At 39.7% G+C, this 20677-nt stretch overlaps 1 protein-coding gene across 5 annotated transcripts in view; it reads right to left on the minus strand.

Moving 5' to 3' along the window:
• Positions 1–635: 635 nt before the first annotated feature.
• PHAF1 (phagophore assembly factor 1) overlaps positions 636–20677 on the minus strand; it is a 38708-nt gene continuing 18666 nt past the window's right edge. For 2 of the 5 annotated variants that reach the window (XM_080411147.1, XM_080411148.1), the window contains exons 7-17: positions 19178–19272; positions 16493–16590; positions 14542–14654; positions 12381–12514; positions 11551–11634; positions 10769–10851; positions 9975–10018; positions 7895–7938; positions 6470–6528; positions 4889–4961; positions 2353–4426 (exon numbers count right to left, since the gene is read on the minus strand). In XM_080411147.1, coding sequence (XP_080267273.1) covers positions 4337–4426; positions 4889–4961; positions 6470–6528; positions 7895–7938; positions 9975–10018; positions 10769–10851; positions 11551–11634; positions 12381–12514; positions 14542–14654; positions 16493–16590; positions 19178–19272 — 917 coding nt within the window. In that variant the 3' untranslated portion in view covers positions 2353–4336. Of the gene's footprint in view, positions 2320–2352; positions 4427–4888; positions 4962–5615; positions 5711–6469; positions 6529–7894; positions 7939–9974; positions 10019–10768; positions 10852–11550; positions 11635–12380; positions 12515–14541; positions 14655–16492; positions 16591–19177; positions 19273–20677 lie in introns of those variants that run through there. The other 3 variants (XR_013931943.1, XR_013931944.1, XR_013931945.1) reach the window with 3 other exon arrangements.

Below are 20677 nucleotides of genomic sequence, written 5' to 3' on the forward strand. Positions count from 1 at the left end.
CAGCTTCACACATGCAGATGTAGTCATACACATTTGGAGCCATCAAACACAAAACCTAACAGTTCAGCTTAGCAGAGTCCTTAAGCAACTAACACCACCTAGAAAGTTAATGCAAAACGCCAGCTGGGATCTAACCTCCAGCCAGCCCCTGATAACCATGATGAATCACCATCTCGCTGTAATGGTGAGCCGTAGGAAAGATTTGTTTTAAACAGGTTTGATGGGAGTTCTGGAATATGATCATGAGCGCATGAATCAGTTCTCGCACACCACCCAATTACTATTTCAGAAAAAAAATCAAATCTGTTTAGAATTAGAAGTGTGATGGATTCCTGGCAACAGAAAGTTGTGTTTTCTTGACAGGAACTGCATTTTGGGGAACAGAGGGTTCTAATATTACACAGCCGCACTCATCTATACAGTACTGCCTGCAATATTCACAGGAGCCCAGGGACTGCCTGCAAGCCTAAAGAGTACAGGAAGAAATGTCAGCTTCGCCTCCAGAAAGAAGCAAACAACAATCAGATTTATTAAGTGCAAACAGATGAAATACTGTGGAAAACACCATAATACTCGAGCAGACAGACACTCAAAATCTTTAACTTGTATACAAAGGAAAAAGGCACACACTAAAATGGGATCATATGCACAATGTGTTTTATTAAATATGTAATTATATGCAATGTTATATCAAACAGTTTCATCATACGAAACCAAAATGATGGACCAATGCACATGCTGCCAACACACAGGATCCATATCAAACCATAGTCATCCTAACAAGGGCACCTGCTGAGGTGGGACCTGACACAGCCCAAACATCTTCTGGTTCCTTTGGGAAGGGATGCACACTGCCCAGCTGGCCTGGCAGAGCTCCAGCTGGCACACAGCATCCCTCCGTCAGGAGCTGCTCTCGGCCCGGACAAACAGCCTTGGTCCAGCCCCTCCTTCCCACCACCCTGCCAGCCTCACCCCATTGCTCCTCTATTCCCTATTCCTTCCTCTCTGCATCCTGGCGATTCAGAACTGCCATCATTCCCATCCCCGCATCCAGCGTCCTAAAGTTTTCAAGCCAGCAAGTCCTTAAGGCTCCACACCAGCTCCCCTAATGCATCAGCACAGGAACAGCTTGGCTTAGTCCAAACAGCAGCAAACAAAACATCTCAGCAAAGCGAGCTATGAACAGCTGCAATCACAAAGGAAAGCCGACGAAACCCAGAAGAACTGCCCCACATTATCTCCCTGAGCCCTTCTGGAGCTCTGCCTCTCCCAGAAGTCAAATGCTTTGCACTCAGCCCATCAGTAGCAGCCAAGATGCAAAGTTGCCTTTATTTTTTGTCTGTTAGAGGAACTTTTCAAGACCTACAGCAGCACCTAGGCTGTCAAGGGAGCACATTTCATTATCTACAGTTTTAGTTGCTTTGACTCACCAGAGCACTGCAAGCGAAGACAGGAGTCACTGAAGTTATTAAGTACCTTTGGTTAGCTGCTGACATCCTGCTCTGCGTCTCAAGGCGCGTGCTACAGCAGCGGTCCTGACTTCACACGTCTGAAGAATTTGAACTGAATATGCTCGAGAGCAGGATATTGGCAGCATCTGCATAGCTGTTACTCAAATCGTCCCATCAAGAATTTATCTCCTCCTGCAGCTCATCTGGAGCTTTTATTAGAAAAGGATTAATTAATTGAAATTAGCAGGATTGCTGTCATATTTTAGTAACGAGCATAAGCGCGCACATCATTCCAAGTCAGAGATCATAAAATCCTCCAAGAGAAAGGTAATTTTATAATCCAAAACGGAAGGCCGCTAGAGGAGGGAGAGCTGAGTGCTCTACCCTGCATGATGCAGCCAGTGCGGGAGAAATATGAATGGGAACAGGAGTCCCGTTCCTTATGTCCTTCATTAATTAACCTCTAAGCTACTTCAGGGTAACCAGACTTCCAATGATTTTCTGTCGAGGCAGCCGAGGGCACAAGCAAGCAGTATGAGAATTCACATTTGCTCGTTTCACTGCAGACATTTCTTCCATTCTGTTGTGATATTCAAACTCTTTGACGCTTGATCAATTTTCACAATGCCCGAAGGCTGACATTAGCGTAACTGCTGCATTTTTGAACACAATACAGAAGCCACGGTGTTATTTACTATAGTTTAAAGACTCCTCCTCCACTTCAGGGCAAAAATTTGTAAGACGCTTTCACAAATCTACTAGGAAACAGATTGCAAAAGTTATATTATATTTTCATACTGTTTCTTTGGAGAACACCCTGTATCGGCTGTAAAGGAGGAACACTAGTCAGGTCCTTCAAATAAAACATCTGAAAGACAGTAAAATAAAAAGAACTAATTGATAAGAAAAAGCAAGAACATCCATGATTTTATTACAAAAACACCCAGCAACTGTATTTAACACAAAAACAGTAACTGAGAGTCTCTCTTTATTTTTCTTTCAGTGTACATGCTCATTATTATTCCATTTAATTTACAGAAGGGCTATGTAAAATGAAATTAAAATTAGAGAGGAAACAAAAGGAAGGTTGAGGCATAGAATTTTCTTAGCAAGCAATGATCACAGGAGACAGCACAGATTGAACAGGGATTCAACAGGAGTGACACCTAGGGATAAAGGTAAACAGTAACTTTTTCCTTATCCATTAGATTCTCCATAGGGCTTTTTTGTTTGTTTTAGCAAAACAGTTTAGAGTATCACAGTATACAGGAAGACTAAATGGCAAAGAACGTCTCACGCGCACACGCACACACACCACATTTATTCCTGCTACTGGTCCAGGATCCAAAACTTCAGTTAACACTCGACTTCCTATCTCTCATTCATTGATAAACTATACAGGATTACACTGTACATGGAGTTAAAATTACAAAAATGTCATATTTACAAAATCTGTACACACATAGTAAAACTCACAAAATTGTCATCTATGTATCACAAGTTGCGACACCAAAATATTAAAAATGGGATAAAATTATACATTTCTCTTGTCCATTTTTAAAAAGGGTTCAATATTTCAAAGACAGACCACCTATTTCCCCCAAATAAGACTGGTAAGAGAACTAGAAACCTAAAAGTATCCTCCTGGGATAAAATGTCGCGAGCAGCATCTCCCAACTAGAAAGAAGCCTATATCCTGTCTGCTGGGGTGGGGTGTGCAGTTAGCATATATGTACAGAAATGGTGAAACTACAATAAGGATGTCTTTGGCTAAACCTTTGGCATAAATTAAAACCATACATCAAAAGTTACAGAAAAGGTTTTCTCGGTGATGGCAGAGCTCAGGAAATTTCCTTCTGAGATACGACTATATACAGCTTTTCTTTCTCTAACAAAAGAGAGTAGGAATAAAGGATTTTGGAACAGAGGCAAATGAGGCAACACTGTTTCTTCATCAAAATTTTCACTAGTATGAAAAACTGTATCAAATCTTTTCACCAAAACATAATTCAATCATAGAAATAACCCCTTCTACATTTATTTCTTTTTGAAACTGCATATGAAAAAAATTAGTAAACCAGCCATGGCAGAAAAAAAAAAAAATTGTTTCAGCATATCAAGTAAATATTAGTGCAGGAAGGTGGATAAATTTGATCCACTGTATAAATAAGCTTTATGCGCAGCGTACATTAAATAACCATCACACCCCACTCACACCCAGTACACAGATGCTCCTCAGTGAAGATAAACATTTATCAAGTAATTAAAGTGTATGTAGTGCAAATGTTACAACCAAGTATTATACACATGCTACTTGCTTGGTTTAAAGTTACACAAAGATGTGGTGCCTGAAATCATGGACATATATACATCCTTGTCACACTTGGTACAATGTCCTAAGCCACAGAAATACCGATGTGTTTATATCTATATATATACACACACACGTTTTTCTTAAAATGTGACCACCACATCAATACAGTAACACAAACAGACTAAAATCAATACCTGCTTCCAGATGCTCCAAGGCTCAGAAAGTTTGTGCTTCTAACTCTTGCAGTCATTACGTGCCCCTCTTCCGTTTCCCCCTTCTGCCAGCTGAGAAGGGGGGACAGTTCTCTTCAGGTCTGTGCTGCATAGGATGAGGGCAACGGAGAGGAATAAATGACGGCACAGGCACCTAAGCTGCTTTCCTCCATCAACAGTTCCATGCCCCATGATGAAGGGTTGAGAGAATTTCCCCTCCACACCACTCCTGGGTGGAAAGGCTTATTGAAAAAAAAAAAAAAAATCATAACGTGCTTTCCATATTATAAGTGGCAGCAAATCAAGGCACGCTGTACTAATTCTGTAGCATTGAGATTAGCTGACTTTGCAGGGGATGCTCACTGGGGAAGGTCCGATGTTCTCAACTGGCTGCTGGGCCGCGTTGGGCCGTACAGAGTAACAGAAGCTATGTGATTATTCTGCATCACCTGCAAAAGGATGGTTAAGGAAAAAAGGAAATTAAAAGAACTGTACACCAAACAGGAACTCAGGCGTGAAAGCGGTGACTACAGAACTGATCTGCCTGAAAAAAATAAAATACCCCCATAGCAGGAAAAAGCAACAAGCTCTTGGCTAGTTTCTAAAAATGGTCTCTAGATTGCCCTGACACCTCTGAACCCCGGCGTGCTCTATCACTACTCGGGGCTGAGTGCATGCACCTCCTGCTAGTAAGAGTTCTAGGTGACAAATTGAAGTTCCAGCTTTAACATGCAAATGCTCAACTTCAAAAAAGAGATTGGAAAGTCGCCTGTTTCTGCCAAAAAACTCCACAAATATAGCCACTCCCAAGTGTTGGCTGTTACTGAAATGGGAAATAAGCCAACAGGCACAATAATAGCAAACTCCTCATCTTCTTTTGCTCAAACAGGTAGGAAAGTTTTTCTCCTAACCTCAAAGATCATTCGTTGCAGTCCAAAGCAAAAGGTTGACCCAAACGGGTTAGTGTTGTTCGGAGATGACGACCTGAACAGAAAAGAGGAAGGAAAAAACCACCACAAAACAAACCATGAATCAGGAACTTCTTAGGGAAGAATAACCACTCAGTAATATAAGATAAATTATGAAATTATGGCATCTTTATCATGGCTTTCATCAAAAGAAAGTAACTCTTATGTTATACACCACCACTGCTAGACCCCAAGTGAGCCAGCAGATGCCTCTGCTTAATGTCACAGAGCCATTACTAATGCTCAGGAAGAAAGTAATCAGAAAGTTACTAACGACCTCTACAGGAAAACTCTTTCACTTAAATTGAACAGGAAAAACCCTGAAAATAAACAGATACATAGGAAGAGAGAAGCACTATGTAATTTATTACAAATTATTTTTGTGCAAGATCCTCTCTCACTCTTCAATCTACTTTATGTCTCAGTCTCTACCATGTGTACTTACTATCTGCTGTCTATTAACCCACTCGTTTTATTATGTTAAAAATACTACCCTGTAAGATGCTGGAATAGAATAATCCAAATTTTATTAAACAGTATTTTTCAAGATTAACTTATCACTTGCCTTCAATTATTTCCAATATACTTTTGGATCATATATATGACAGGCTCCTGCTGACTGCAATGGATTTTAGATTACAGCCAAACAAAACCCCTAGAAAATATTTACCTTTTGGCCCTTCTTGTAACCGGTCAGTTTCTCAGATTGCATGTCTGAGATATTTGAGATGTGCTCAGTAAAGGAAACTCTGGTTGAACTACTCTCTACAACACAGATGAAAAATAGAAGGACTCTATGTAATTGCTGTTTCACCTCAGCTTTACTTTACATGGCTTCTGCTCTAATGATCTCACTGACATAAAACAGAAGGGGAGCAAAGGGAACAACGATTTAGGGGAAAAAATGAAAAAAAGTAGTAGTCAAAATCATACAAAAACCTGGTAAAATACCTTCTTTGGTATATCTGAAATTGTTGCAGTATTTTCACAGTACCCATGACAAATCCTATTTTGATATCGTGTCACAGAAGGATAACTCTGCAAACAGACAGTGCCTATTTAACCCACCCCCCAGCTCAATCCCTGTAGAAACACTGCAAATGTAAGGCTATTCTGTCTTCAGTCGGCCTGAAAGAACTGTAGAACCACCAGAAACGTTCCTAACAGCAGATTCTTCAGACAGAATGCTATCATCTATTACACCATGCTGTACGACATCACACTGTTGAAATGTATGCGACTACTACAAAAATTCTACCCTGTATTACACATAGAGAGAGACTGTGTTATATGCTGCTTAGCTCTTCTCTGGATTTTACAGTTCAAGTAATTTTGGAAATGTTTTCATTCTGCACGTCAGCCTATTTCCTGTGAGAGCAGCTATCTAGCCTTGTTAGTGGTGAAAAAGACTGAAACTTTAACAGCAAAATAGCCCCAAAGTAACTACTGCAATAAACACTTTTCTGTCTGAACTCATCCTCTCTTCCCAGCTCAACCCCTGCCAAGCAAAACAGAGATCTTTACCTGTGAAGTACCACTGGCTTCTCTACAGGGTGCCCCAGAAGATCCTGAATACTGTCCCACTATAAATAGATCAAAGAATTTGTGTTAGAAATGAGGCACAGGAAAACTTTTTCTTTTTATCTAGGAAGAGAATCACGTACATTTGCTTGTGACATGCTCATTTGCCAAATAACGGAGGTTGTATTTACAGAAGTATTTTGTGACTGGAGCCATGCTCAGTAATGGAAACTATCCATTACTAGGGCTAGGAAACCCTCTCAGGGTTTATTCTCTTTTTTGTCTCAAAATAGCTTTGCATTAGGATTATTAATATATAAATATTTTATGGGTCTTATGGGTAAAGTGTAGCTGGAAAGTCTTGTAGCACTTCAGGGACACCTCAGAGAGCAAAGCAGCTGTGGGAAACTTCAACAAAATATCCTCTTACATACCTTTGCAGAGGGAAAAAATAGCATCACTGCTACCTCTCCCAAAAGTCTGTCTTTGATTTAAGTGACAAGTTTGGAAAAGAAGAGGAAAGCTGCGCTATTTAATGATTGGGAACGTCCAGCAGTTTTCATCACTTTAAGCAGACTTAATAAGAAGCTGCCAGTATCCCACACAAGACGGAGGTAAGTCAAAGCACTGAAGGGTATAAGTAATTCAAATCAAAAAGCAAAGAATGGCAGCTTCCAGGTTGCTGACTCCAATTTTTTCTTCCCAGTATGGGACCCAAAATATGCCAAGGAGAGCCTTCATTTGGCACCCCAGGAGCCAAGAGAGCAGCACTGACCCTGGCTGAACGGTAACTGCAGAGACACTGCTGAACACAGTTTTTGAGAAGTTTTTCAACTTAATGTAGCTCTCAAACTTGCAGCAGCAACTGCCCAGTGGGAAGTTTCATTTAGGTGGCAAGGCTATACAGTCTTCAAGGAGTCTGCTGTCATCAGGAGGCGTCACGCTGGCAATGACATTTTTTGAAGGCCTGCTGCTGTCTGAGAAACGTCCCATTACTGGCACCCTTCAAAAGAAAGTGGAAGGGCACTGGACCCTCTTGTTAAATACTACGTGTCTTCACGAGTTACATAAGTAGCAAAGCTCTGAAAATTGTGTTTAGAAATACCTCTTCCAGCTAACACTCAGCCACCACTGCTACAGCTTTCCCATGTCACTTATTTTACTGTTCAATTTCTACCTGCAGCTATCTTAAAATGCAAAGCGTGCAATAATACAGTAATTTAGTTTACTTGAAGTGTGCTATCATGGATGCCTTCAACCCTTAACACAACAAAATGTTTAAACCACAAAACATACATTAACTTTTGGCCTTCAATTTTTCTGTTTTAAAACAATCTGGCACAACTGCTATAGTTTCTTCAAAGCATATTGTAAATTCAGCATAGAATGGTTTAAGAAAAGAAAACATTCATTTCTGCACAGACTTACCTTGCTGTATGTTGTACATGTTTCCATCTGTGAATCAGCACGATCTATGAAAGAAAAATAGAAAAACCTTTACAGTTGATGCTTGAACAGTCTCCTATATCTAATCCTTTATTTTGGGAGTTTAGTTCAGATAGCAGGAGACATAGAAGCATTAGATCAGATCACACAGAAATTTACCAGCATTTATAGCAACCAGAATTGGCAACATCATCGATTAAATGCCAGTTAAGGCGATTAAATAAAACCTATTTAAAGCAAGTTCCAAGTTCTAACGCTATATATGTTTAAAGCTGTAATCTTACATAGAAGAACGGCAGCATAAAACAAATGACATCTCTTTGCACGAAGTTAACAAGCCTAGCACAGCCACTCATTGAAAGAACATGATGTGCTGCTCATTAAGTCCAAACACTCCATTGCACTTGAAAAATAAGCTGGCTAAACCTGACAGCTTGAGACTCAGGAGCTGGCAGGCCTGAAATGAGCTAAAATGCCACTCTTTCAGAAGTAAAAATAGCAGAGAGCTTGGGAGTTGCAGTCTACACATTAAATAATAAAAAAGCCGCAGGTGAAGACAGCACTACATTTACACTTCCAGTCTTTAAAACCAAATTGTTTGCTCGTGGTTTCAAGCACTGTTTCATACATAGATCTGGGGACTTTTGAATATTGAAAGCACCTTCCTGAAGCAGTGGGAATGGACCTAGACATTAAACAAGTCAAACTGAGCAAATGGTCTTTGACTTGATTGAAAGATTCTCTGTATTTTCCACCTGCTAAATAAACATGCTCTCTTTATGTTGAAAGAGTTCAGTGTCTGGGCAACTTGAACTCTGGCTGTCAGTTTATTGTCTGAAGCTGAATTACAACAGGGAGTTAATAAAGCTGCATCAGGCACTGACACCAGATGGAAGAATGTGGGGTCTTCATAAATTTTAACATTTTTTTTACTTGTCCTGAACATAAGGTAGCGACCAGAAAGGCGAGTTAAAAAAAAACTACACAAACACCCAAGACCCGGACACATTCAGAAGAGATTCATGCTATTACTTGAGGTGAATAAAAATAATCAGAAATTAATGCCTTTGAAGTACTGCACAATAACCTAAGGGAAAAGAATTTGAAAAGTGAGAGCTTTGATGCTTGTTCTCTTGGCTGAAGCCCAAATCAATTTTCATATAAGCTTGCTTACAGAAACATTGTTTGTTCCAGGCTATTATTCATTTTCCACGCTCACACTGCTGTGACAGCCACAGGAGGACTGTCCATTCCCCAGGAAAATGCTTTCAGTGAAAGCCAACCAGAATGAAGAAAGCACCTCTGGCCAAATTCTAGCCAGAACCCAATATTCCCCAGATGATCAAGATACACACTTTCCTAGTACACCTATTAATTCTTACGTTAGATGTCCACCTTGATCACTATAATCTTCAATTAAACAAGGTTCCTCATGCTTTGTTGGGATTACTTACACGCACAGAGCTGGGCACACCTTAGTACCTTGCAGAATGAGCACTACAGATAATATGTATTCTTTTTCAATTAGAGATTTGCAAGTAAACACCAGATGTACTTTGTCTATAGCATATAGAACCACCATATTCTTCTTGTTCTTTGATGAGATGCTTGTTCTCATTCCCAGCCAAACCCGTTTGTATTTTGTCTCCTGAACAAGCCTTCCAGGAGTAAGTTCAACACTAAGAAGTTCAACAGTGGATTGGACAGACCAGCTCGGAGTAACGCTGCCTTACAGATTTTGAGGCTCCAGGCACAAGGTAATTGGTTTTAGCAGAGTGGCAGCATTACAGAAAATTAGTGATGTTGCAGCTAAATATTTATATGATCCAAGTAAGTAAACAAGGTAGCGTAAGTAAAATCAGAGAACTGCTAACTTGTCCTGAAGTAGCTTTTTTACTTAAATAGACACCTAACCCCCAAATTTCTCCCCGTCTCAGTGACTTTCAACTTCTGCATCCTCTGATAACGAAGGATGCATTAGAAATGTAAACCGATCATACCTCCCCTTTGAGCGTTTTGTGGTATACGCCCGCTGAAGCCAGACAACAGATAAACTACTCACCTCGCTTAATGACTAGTGGAATCTTGAATTCACAGCGATGGTAACTAGAAAGTGCAAATCGTAAAGCTATTAGAAAACAGAAAAGCCAACATAACTGCATAGCATAAACTCAGGGCTCATAACCAGTTTAATGAAAAGTCACATGAATAATAAAACAAAAATGAGAGTCTCAAGGCTAAAGAAAAGTTCTCATTTCTATTTTCTACATCAGAAAAGGCAGCAGCCTGGAAATGTCCTAACACAATTTTCTAGAGGACACAAGAGGTCCTTCAGCACAAACTGCTCTGCTGTTACGCGGAGTGGATGGAGAAATACTCAGCTTAGAATCAGTACTACAGATTTCTCTGTCACTAACACTGTTTTAATCAGGTATCCAATCACTTCTTTAACTCACATTCCTCCTCTAAGGAGTTTACATTTAGACAGTATTAAAAATATCCTCAAAAGCATGAGATTATTTCAGTTAGTGATTAAAAAAAAATCTATGTCAGGAAAAACCAGCAGCCTACCTACCAGTAAATGGACACTCCTGCTTAATATAAAATTTGCCTCTAGCAAGAGAGTTTGCACGTTATAGCCAAACCAAGAACTACCTTACCTCATTTACTGCTTTAAGACATACCTGACAGTATGAAGGCATTTCAAAGTAAGAAGAAAATAATTGAAAAAACCCCATGCTAATAATGATGGCTGAAACCATTGCGAAAAAATACTTGATTTCTATAAAGGGAACCCAGCACTTCATTTTGAAATGTTCTAAAATGCTCTTTAAGAGATCAGTTCTTTACACTCACATGTTAAAGTTGTAATGACCAGGATAATTTGTATGCAGGACAAATTTCTTCACCTTGTGAGTGTTTGCATCAAAGAGAATATCCTGTCGAAGAAAACACAGGCAGACATGAAGCAATTTGGACAGAGGAAAGTGGCTTTCCCCAAGCTAACCTGAGATTGGTTACAACAGTACCTGTATATAGAGATATGCAACTATCTCATTGGAACTGAATGGAACTATGAAAAGTAGTATTTGAAAATGAGATTATTTGTAAACTCAAATAAACACACATTTCCTCCAGCAGTCAATCACAACTGCAGTTTCATTTGCTAAACGTTGGCAAGTTTTCTAAGGAAGTCTTGTTTTTCTGCATACTATTTACAGTAATGTAGACCAAAGCAAAATCGCGGTAAGGAGGGACATGAAGGCTGAACTATGTCCCACAGCTCAACACACTTTCACAGTTGGTGTCATGGCACACACCTATCTCGGTTCTGCGGGACAGGAGCGTGGATTTCAGAAACAAGAACTAGTATAATTATGCATCAGGCGTGGCAGAGGGAGAAAACCTGAAAGAATGGAGAAGCACAAAGAGCCCTCCATCCACTGGTAGAGATGGTAAGACATTACTGATTGGATTTGCAAGTGCAAGTCAGCATCGCTTTCACAGCCAGAGGCTCCCAAGGCAGCAATCAAGAGTTTTGCAGTCTCACCTCCCACAGCCTTTAGCCTTCTGAAAGAACTGCCGTGTAACTACATCCGAACTTTACAAGGATATGTTTATGGAAGCTTCCCACTCACCACTCCAAGTGTGAAATAATTGAAGAAGTAGTCATTGCACTTTGATGGGACTTGCTTATGGGGCGAGGGCGAATGGATTTTCATCTGCAAGAAACACATTTTTTCAGAGGTATTTAATAGCGCTGACAAAGATGAATGCCATTAACATCACTACATTAAACCAAATTGCCACGATCTGCCATAATAATAATCTGAAGCCCTTGTTCAAATATGTAAGATATAGTGCTTCATGACAGAACCATCACCTGCTTGCAGTGGCACAATGACACGTCAGCTTTTTTTTCTTTTTTAGTTATCTCAAGTAAAAGGTTTACTTATACACTACTAGGTAAAAATATTTAGGAAAGGATCAAACTATATGCTGGAGTTATTCTCCATAAAATATAATTAAAAACATGCAGTACACATTTGCTAATGCTTATTTGGATTCAAAAGTGTTCCTATTTTTATCTATTTTTAAACGACTTAACATGATGAAATTCAGTTATTTTGCATAAATTGTAATTTAAAATAGGCAGTACACACTTGCTAAGGCTCATTTGGACTCAAAAGTGCTCCCATTTTTAAGCAATTGTAAAACCAGTTACCAAGATGCAATTTTATCCTTATTTTCTTTTAAATTTAAACAGATTTACATCAATTTAGCCTAAAAAAACTTCTTAAAACCAAATTATGTAACAGTTCATCCTGGCCTATTACATGTCAAGTGAAGCACTCATAATTTGTGCTACCTGGCAGTTTAATTTCACTGGCCTCGCAAAATGCAGGCCCTGTGATTAAACTGAGACAGCACTGAACATCCAGTCCTGCACCTGAAGGAATTCCCTCACCTTATCTTCGGACTTGTAGAAGACTTTGTGCGGAGACCCCAAGGTGCTCAGCACATCCTGGCACGAATCACCGAAGTACACGCAACGCTCCAATACCCGCATCTTGGCATCAGCTAAAACACTCGGGACACAACCTGAGGAATGGAAAACAACTCAAAATTCATCCTTCCCAATCAGAGAGCACATCAGCAAAAGAATACAAAAAGCTTAGCATTCCTCTATCACAAACCAAACAGCTGTATTTGAACAGTGCCAAGCTAAGTTTAACCATTTATTTTGCAACAGTTTAAACATTTCTTATCAAAGTGATGTACGTGCTGACCATTGCACAGATCTCCATCTTAACCTCCAACTTCAGCAATGCTATCTTCACTTCCTTGCCATTCACGTGGACGTGCTTTCCTAGCCCACTTCAATTTGATCAGCTGGTTATTAGCAGGAAGTGCCAGGAATTATTTCTAGTCCTAAAACATTCGACTTCAGCAGCTAGAGATGTATCTCCAGCTCGAGAAGTAAAGCCCATAAAATATAATTCCTCATCCATATTAATTGTGTCAGAGAACCTGCATTCTTTACTCAAGATTTCCATAGCTTATTACATAAATAGCAAGTATGTTCCTACGCAACCACTGTTAAAAATGGATCTTACTGAGTAGCCATTACATAGATGAATTGCTGACATCCGTCAGCAGATGTTAAGAAATTGAACGATCTTACAGTTTGTGACCCCATGCGTTTTCAGGAACGCAGCACCTCACACTTACGAGAATGCACGTACACATGTGCAGCAGTGACTGCAAAATGCAGGATGTGCTCTAAATACACACTTAGCTTTTCCCACTATGCATTATTTATGTAGTAGTTATTGAATAAAATAAATCAGAAAAATCTGATTGAGTCATCCTTGATGTCTCAAGCACGGGTTTCTTCAAACTAATACACTTGCAAAAAACTTGTGCTAGAACAGGCGTGTAACGTGTTCTACAACGGAGTTTCTGCAAACTTTAGCAAGACAAGAACAGCACATGTCCAGACTGCCTCTTGGCAAGTTTTAGTCTGAACATTAGTGATATAATTTAACAATTTTTTTTATTCATTGACAACATTTCCTTTAAGCTGCATATATATATATAAACACTTAACTAAACTTGACACTCTACCGTAAAAGCGTCCAATTTCTCAAAGTAGTTTATATTATTGTGATGTTAAAGCTAACTCCTTCCCTAGTACATGAGGATGTATGTTCCCTGTCCTAGGCAGGTCTCCGTTATACTCCTCTTTACAGAGAGAAGCGAAGTAGCTTGAAAACACCTGCTTCGTTTTTCTTCATATTTTTTAATCCTTCATCTTAAATTTTCTCCTTTTTAACTTCTGCATATTGCAAATGTATTCCCAGTGTTTCCTCAATGTACATACAGCTAGCAATCAGAACGGTCAAAAGCTGAACCTGCTAGTGAAAACTGTTGAAAAGATCTCTGTATTTTTTCTTACTAACATTGTTATGTCTCAGGTTATGGTGACTGAGCAAGACTCCTTTGCAGTCATTATATCTTTCCCTCATTTCTAGGCAAGCATACCCTTCCCATTTCTGAAAGCACACACAAGGAGAAGGTACTCATCAGCCTCTGTCACTTTCACGGTTGCCTCCTACAGCAAATGAAAACAGAATTGAATTTAAAGTGCAGTCTAAGGCTGCAGCATTGCTGTAGTCTCCTGCAGGCATTTTTAAAAGCCTTCCAGAATTAATCACAAATATATTAACATCATACAGCTCTGGAATCTCGAAAAATGCACACGTACATAAGGTTTCTTGATTTCTCATGGATTTTTTTCAGTGATATACTTGCATCTGGTTTACTCTATATGTACGCCTGGACACAAATTCCGTTTCTGCAGACTGACTCTAAGGATGTGGAGCTACTGAGAACAGGGCTACAGTCCTCAGTGATTTCTCCAGGGACAGGGAAACGCAACAGCAGGCAGATTCACCTTGACAGGGATTTCACTGGGCTTTGTTTTCAATAGTTCAAAATAAGGTATATAGAACACTTTGAAATCACCTGTAAAGTCATCACAAATAGCCTACGCTTGATTTATACATGTTTATCCCTCTTTTCCTCAGGGAAAGCAATCAGTTCCATGTTCTCAGTGTCACTAGTACCTGCAGTGAGTAGGCGAAGCCGTAAACCTGAGGGTCCAGTTCCATCTCTCAGAACATCAACGTTCTCAGCATACACGTTACCGAGGAAACAGCTGAGAGGCATCGAGGGAGCCCTGAAACCAATCATAAGAGTGTGCATAGGATTCCGCTTAGTCTTCAAGTTTTCCATTAACAAGCTGGTAGCAGTTCACTGGAACAGAGCACGTTCATTTTGACAAAGCTGCATTTAATTCAGACTGAAGATTAAAAATTATATTAAACACAACGATCAGAGAGCCTGGGGAAAAAGGAAGAGGAACAAGCCAGCACTCACATGCAGGACCTTCACTATTAATGAAACAAACAGCAAGTTTTAGAGACTCCAGGAACTACTGAAACTGTATCTAGCCTTTGCACACCTCCTGTAAGGACCTGTCATCTCAGACTTCTCTCGGGGAAAAATGGAAGTCATATAGTTTTTAAAGATACCTGCTCCTTGAACACGGTGTATCACCCCAATGCAGCAGAAAAGCACAATGCTCTCACTGCTCTTGGGAAGCCTTGCCTAGAACATGCCATCAGCTTGTGCAGGTACACCAAACACAACTGTGCTGCTTTACTCGAGAAGTTCTGATTTTAATTCAGTTAGTTATATTTGATAAAAGTGTAACAGCCCCAAGTAAGAATTTTAAATGCTGCTTTGTATATTAGTTTGTATATGCTTTGTAAAATTCACTTCTTATATGAACTTCTCCTCTGTGTGAATGACTTGAGCTAAAAGTCAGGCTTTGAGCTCTCACACCCACCCACACCAGAGCCCCACGCAACAATTAGCACTTCTACTAGAGCCCACCACGTCACAGATGGGCACAGAAAACAACATTTTTCTGAAGTGCACTTATTTCTAATTAGGAGACAACATCTGCATAAACAAGGTTCTCTCCCTTCTGAGCAGTAATCCAATGATGCATTAATCTCCTCCTGGCATTAAAACACAACTGCCTCTGCAAAAACTACCACCTTAACAGTCTGGGTATTTATAAGCTGAAAGGAAGAATTTACAGAAGTCCTTACAATTTTTCCTTGAGTAAGGAACCTCAGGGACAAGGTTTTTAGAAAGAGAAAAACATCAGATGTCGTACAATAGATTACTCCTTAAAAGACGACAGAATACAATACCATGAAAACACTAACCATATTAAAATATAACTATTCCATTAATATTTAGCCATGAAGGTTAGTTTCCTCAGAATAGCAAGTTCAATCAGGTAACTGCAAATATATTGAATATATGGTAGGTTATGCATATGGCTTAAGTCTTCTAGCTATAAAAAATAATTAAAAATGTATTTTTAGGCTTAAGACCCTTGGTAGGGCCAAGCTGTCAGCCAGCACCCACAGGTCCTTTTCTGCCAGGCAGTTTTCCAGCCGCTCTTCCCTGAGCCTGTAGCATTGCATGCAGGGCCCAGCACTGAATCTTGTTGAAACTCATACAATTGTCCTTGGCCGATGGGTCCAGCCTGCCCAGACCCCTCTGCAGAGCCTGCTGGCCCTCCAGCAGGTCAATATTCCCCCCGACTTGGTGTTGTCTGCAGACTTACTGAGGGTGCACTCAATCCTCCCATCCAGATCTTCAATAAAGATAGCCCAACTGCTTCTCTTATCAGATTTACTATTTTTCCCCTTTACTTAATTCATTTTCAGGTCAATTGAAGCCTACTACAGCTGAGCCAAGCTGGTTTTATAGCAACAGAAATCAAATCAATATTTGATTATAATGTCCGAGGACACCACCTATGGAAATTTGAAAGAGGCTGGTATCTAAAGGCACTCCGTACACTATCAAAAGTTCACAAAAGACCCAAACTGTACTAGAAAAAAAGTGTGTATTTTGCATTCACAAAACCCTAAATAAATGAGGAAGAAAGAGTATATGCTAAATGATCAAAACAGCACAACGAGCTGTACATACTTGGTATCCTGCAGACTGTTCCCGTTGTAGATGTACATACGTTTCACAGTCGCACCATGCGGAATTTGCAAAGAGGCTAGACCGTGGGCAAAGTTAGGCTGCGGATATACAAAATCATTCTTGTTACATGACACAGTAGACACTTCAGGTCAAAGTTATAGATTACGTTAGAAATACAGTATATGCTTACCAATTCAGGTAAGTCTCTAACCAAAAAAACCAAAGAGGGTAAACCCCAACAATTAAAAGCCCTTCTAGATGGTGCTTCTTTACATTACACCACCCCGGGATCCGCAGGCTGGGGTGAAATGCTCACTGCGTTTGTCCACCAAGAGATGGCACTAGCCGAACAATTAGCCATGGTGTACTGAGGATTCAAGTTTCTTGATCACTGGCAACTAACAATATATTTGTACTACTAACATAAACATATTTGTACTGTAATGCTGTATCTTTAAGGCAGAACCTTCTTTCTTGCCTCCCACTGCAATATTTCAGCCTTTAAACATTTTTGCTGGTTCGTAAAACGCCTTTATCTGTTTTTCTGCTCTCCTTATCACCACAGTCTTACACACACTGCTTTTGATACAGACTTTGAGTGTTCTCATAAAACAAGAAAGCATGGTAAGGAAGTCAGAGCCATTCTTCTAGTACAGTAAGAGCCTATTTCTTTCAACTCTGAAGATGACAGGACCTTCTCCAAGACTTCAACATACTTTACTAGCCCTGGACAGAAAAGAAACTAAGTTTGTCACAAGCATTCAACAAAACCAAGATGTGCAATATGCCAACTATTACCCTGGTGTACTTTAGCAGGACATCACATAAAAGGCAAACAGAAAAAGTTGTACTTAGGCGGAAAGAAATTAACCCAAAGCAATGATTTTAGCTACTCTAAGTATGTAGACAGGAACCTTCACTACTTAGCAAATCTAGAGATGTCCTGATTTCAATCCTCTTTCTGAATTTGCCCAGAACATGAACACCTCAAAACACAGCTTTCTAAAGTAGTCAGCTTTTGAACATACTTCCACCTTGCAACACCCAAAGTTTTCCTCAGTTTTTTCACTTCCATGTGTAAAGACTACACTGTTTTGCTAGGTAGTTCAGCATTCCAGCATGAATCCTCTCTGAACTTGAAAGATTTTGCCATCTTCCAGTTTCATTTCACTCCTCAGTCTTTCCTAATGTTCCTCCCTAAAAGGATCTACAAATAGTCAGGTTCCCTGTGGACTGTTTTGTACCACTCTGTTCTCTAAACTATCCTGTTTCAACTCGTTTATAATCCTGGGGAGAATTTTGCCTTTCACTCTGCACAAACAACATTTTACAAACCCTGTTTGAACAACTGGATGAAAGGCTTTGAGAAGGTAAAATTTTCTCCGCTGTTCCAGCAGCTACAAAGAACTATCATCCACGAACCATGCTATGTCCCTCTCAAAGCATATTCGCACCAAGCATTCTGTAAGTATCCCCAATTATTTTCTTAGTTAACTGAACCACGTACCAAAACAAGACACAGATGCAATGGCTAAAACTGATCCTAGCAGCTTTATTTTTACATCTTCTAGTTTTTAGGCAGTCCTGCAAGGAGTGAGGATTTGGACTCTATGATCCTTTAGTGGCCCCTTCTAACCTGAGCTATTTTATGATTCTGTGATCTTTTCAAGTCTTTGGTATAACAATTGTCTTCCTTAGCAACTTAGCCATGTTATTCACAAACGTCCTAGGAACTCTTGCATGAAACCCAACTACTCTTTGTTGGGACATTACTTCTGTCTGGCTTATTTGGTTTCTATTTACCTTCCAATATTTCTGAGACCCAACTGACTTTCACTACTGCTAAACAGTAACTTCCCCCAGCTACCCCGTTCTCGTAGCACATCAAGACACAACTACTGAAGTACCAGGCTGTGACACAGAACATGTGTCATCACATTGGTTGTTTTCTCCCCACCTTGTTTTGGCTCTTTATATGCTCCTTTTTATTTTAATTCCATACAGCATGCATTATTTTTAACTGAGAAGCCTCGATAATACAACCAAGAGCATTTCCATTCTCACACAAAACAAGTTACACATAAGTTTTCATTAATGTAGGTGGAAATCACAGAAGACTTGATCTTGTTTCCACTACAGAGAGGGATTTCCAAAGATTTCAGAGAATGCAGTAATGTTTAGTTACTCAGTAACTCATCTGAACATTTGGTGAATATGCTAACAGGTATTACAAATAAAGCTCGCTCATTTGGCTTTCTAAAAGCACTCAAACTGAAGGACACTTAAGATGAAAATGTATTTCATGAACTCTATCCTAGTTTAGTTGCATAATTGTTTTGATGAGATTCAAAAATATCTGATAAAAGAACAGCCCTCCAGTAGATTGCTTAATATTTACGTATTTGCACAGACAGCACTCATTTTTAGAAGACTCCTTTCAACAACAAAATCGCTAGTCCCAGTTCACAATGCAAGCAACACTTCTAAGCATACGCCTTCTGCTAAAGGGAAGAAAATTTTAAATTTTTGAATGAATACGAATAAAATACAAATAAGCACAACTGGGGAGTTAAATTCCTTTTAAATTACTATTTTCTTTTGCTTGCAGGCAAGACACTCTGTAGGTGATACTTCGCAAATACCAGTGGCAAAAAGACTGTCCATTAACTAAGAATGATTGCTGACCTCGTACTTCGGAGTTTCAGTCCAGGAGTCTAACTGAAAAGAAAACGACAGTCCTCTGAAATTGAGGTGAAACAGTTGCTCAGCTGAATTATACACTAAAAGGGAAAAGAAAGTAAAAACAGTGTTACCAAAATAAATGAAAATTTTTCCAGTTCACGTCTAACAGCACTTTCATCACCTCAATGAATTAACTACGTCTCAAGATGTAGGAGGAACACAATTACACAGGACAGTAATAGTTTTGCTTTTTATTTGTTGCAGTAGAAACACAGCAATAAAAGAAACCTTAGATTCATTACAGCTGCCTATGCAAGCCTGTAGGCGCTAACCTATCCCCAATGATACAATTATACAGGATGACACAATCAGTTACACCTTAACATCCCTCAAGCAGTTTAAACAGCCACTGTTAGTACACCCCTGTTCAGCGTTATGTGAATGTACAATATTAACCAGAAAATCCTTCAGACTGATGTGCCCAGAATGCTGATAAATTCCATATTTCACCCCACCGGGAAGCACGTTCCAGTGGGAGCTGACAGGTACCTCCCTGCCACCTCCACCTGTCCAGAGGAGCTCCCACTCGCATGCACCAGTTCAGCTACTCGTGATCCTGACTGGTACAGCACAAGGAGGAAATGCTTCAGACACTCAGGTTCTAGGCCACTTAAGAGTGGTAATTAAAAATAGCATCACCAGAAACACTAGCCGATCAGTCTGCTTTTACAAAGAGCAGTAATAAATTAGAACACGCACAGGCTTCTAGCTGTCATCACATCACGAGATGTCCCAATTTATTGCAATAAATTGCACATCATCAACTATAAACAGCAACAGAAGTCATCCCAGTACTTACTCTAACAAAACATACTGCTTTGAGAGACTGGAAAGTTTAAAAACAAGCCCAGGAGACTGGGAGCTTGGGAACAGTTTTGGGATTGATGCTATCAAACTTCAACCTGTGCCCAGTAGCTGCTGGGGGTAACACAGTGTTCTTGTAACACACAGAGGCTGGTTCATTTGCAAAACAGTTTGAAAACAGAGGCAAAAAAACATAAAGAAACACTCCGACAAAAGAAGCTGCTTTCTTCTACTTTACCAAAGGAAATTGATTCAATATTCCCTTTTTTTTTCCCTTACAATTTTATATTTAAGATGACAGAGCATAGAGAGAAAATATAAATATTCACCCCACCCCAAGTGCCTTTCAGATGTTCAACTTGAGACAAGTCACAAGGTATCTGGACAATGCCAGACCACCCATGACAGAAAAATAGTAGTTGAGCAATAAAGCATTAAGCTCTCAAAAGTTATTATTTGCCTTTTCTGCAGAATGTGCTGGTTAAGAGCCTTTTCCCTGCCTGTCACTCAAAGGAAAACGTGCAGGGAGAGGGAAATGTTTTGATCGGCAGGAAAATTACACAAATCTCTCTCATGTGATGAATTATGATGCATCTTTTCCAAAGCCCACAGCCAGCTGGAGCAGTGTTTTTCCCCTAG

This window comes from Falco punctatus (genome assembly GCF_963210335.1).
Source record: "Falco punctatus genome assembly, chromosome: 14".
Classification (NCBI taxonomy): domain Eukaryota; kingdom Metazoa; phylum Chordata; class Aves; order Falconiformes; family Falconidae; genus Falco; species Falco punctatus.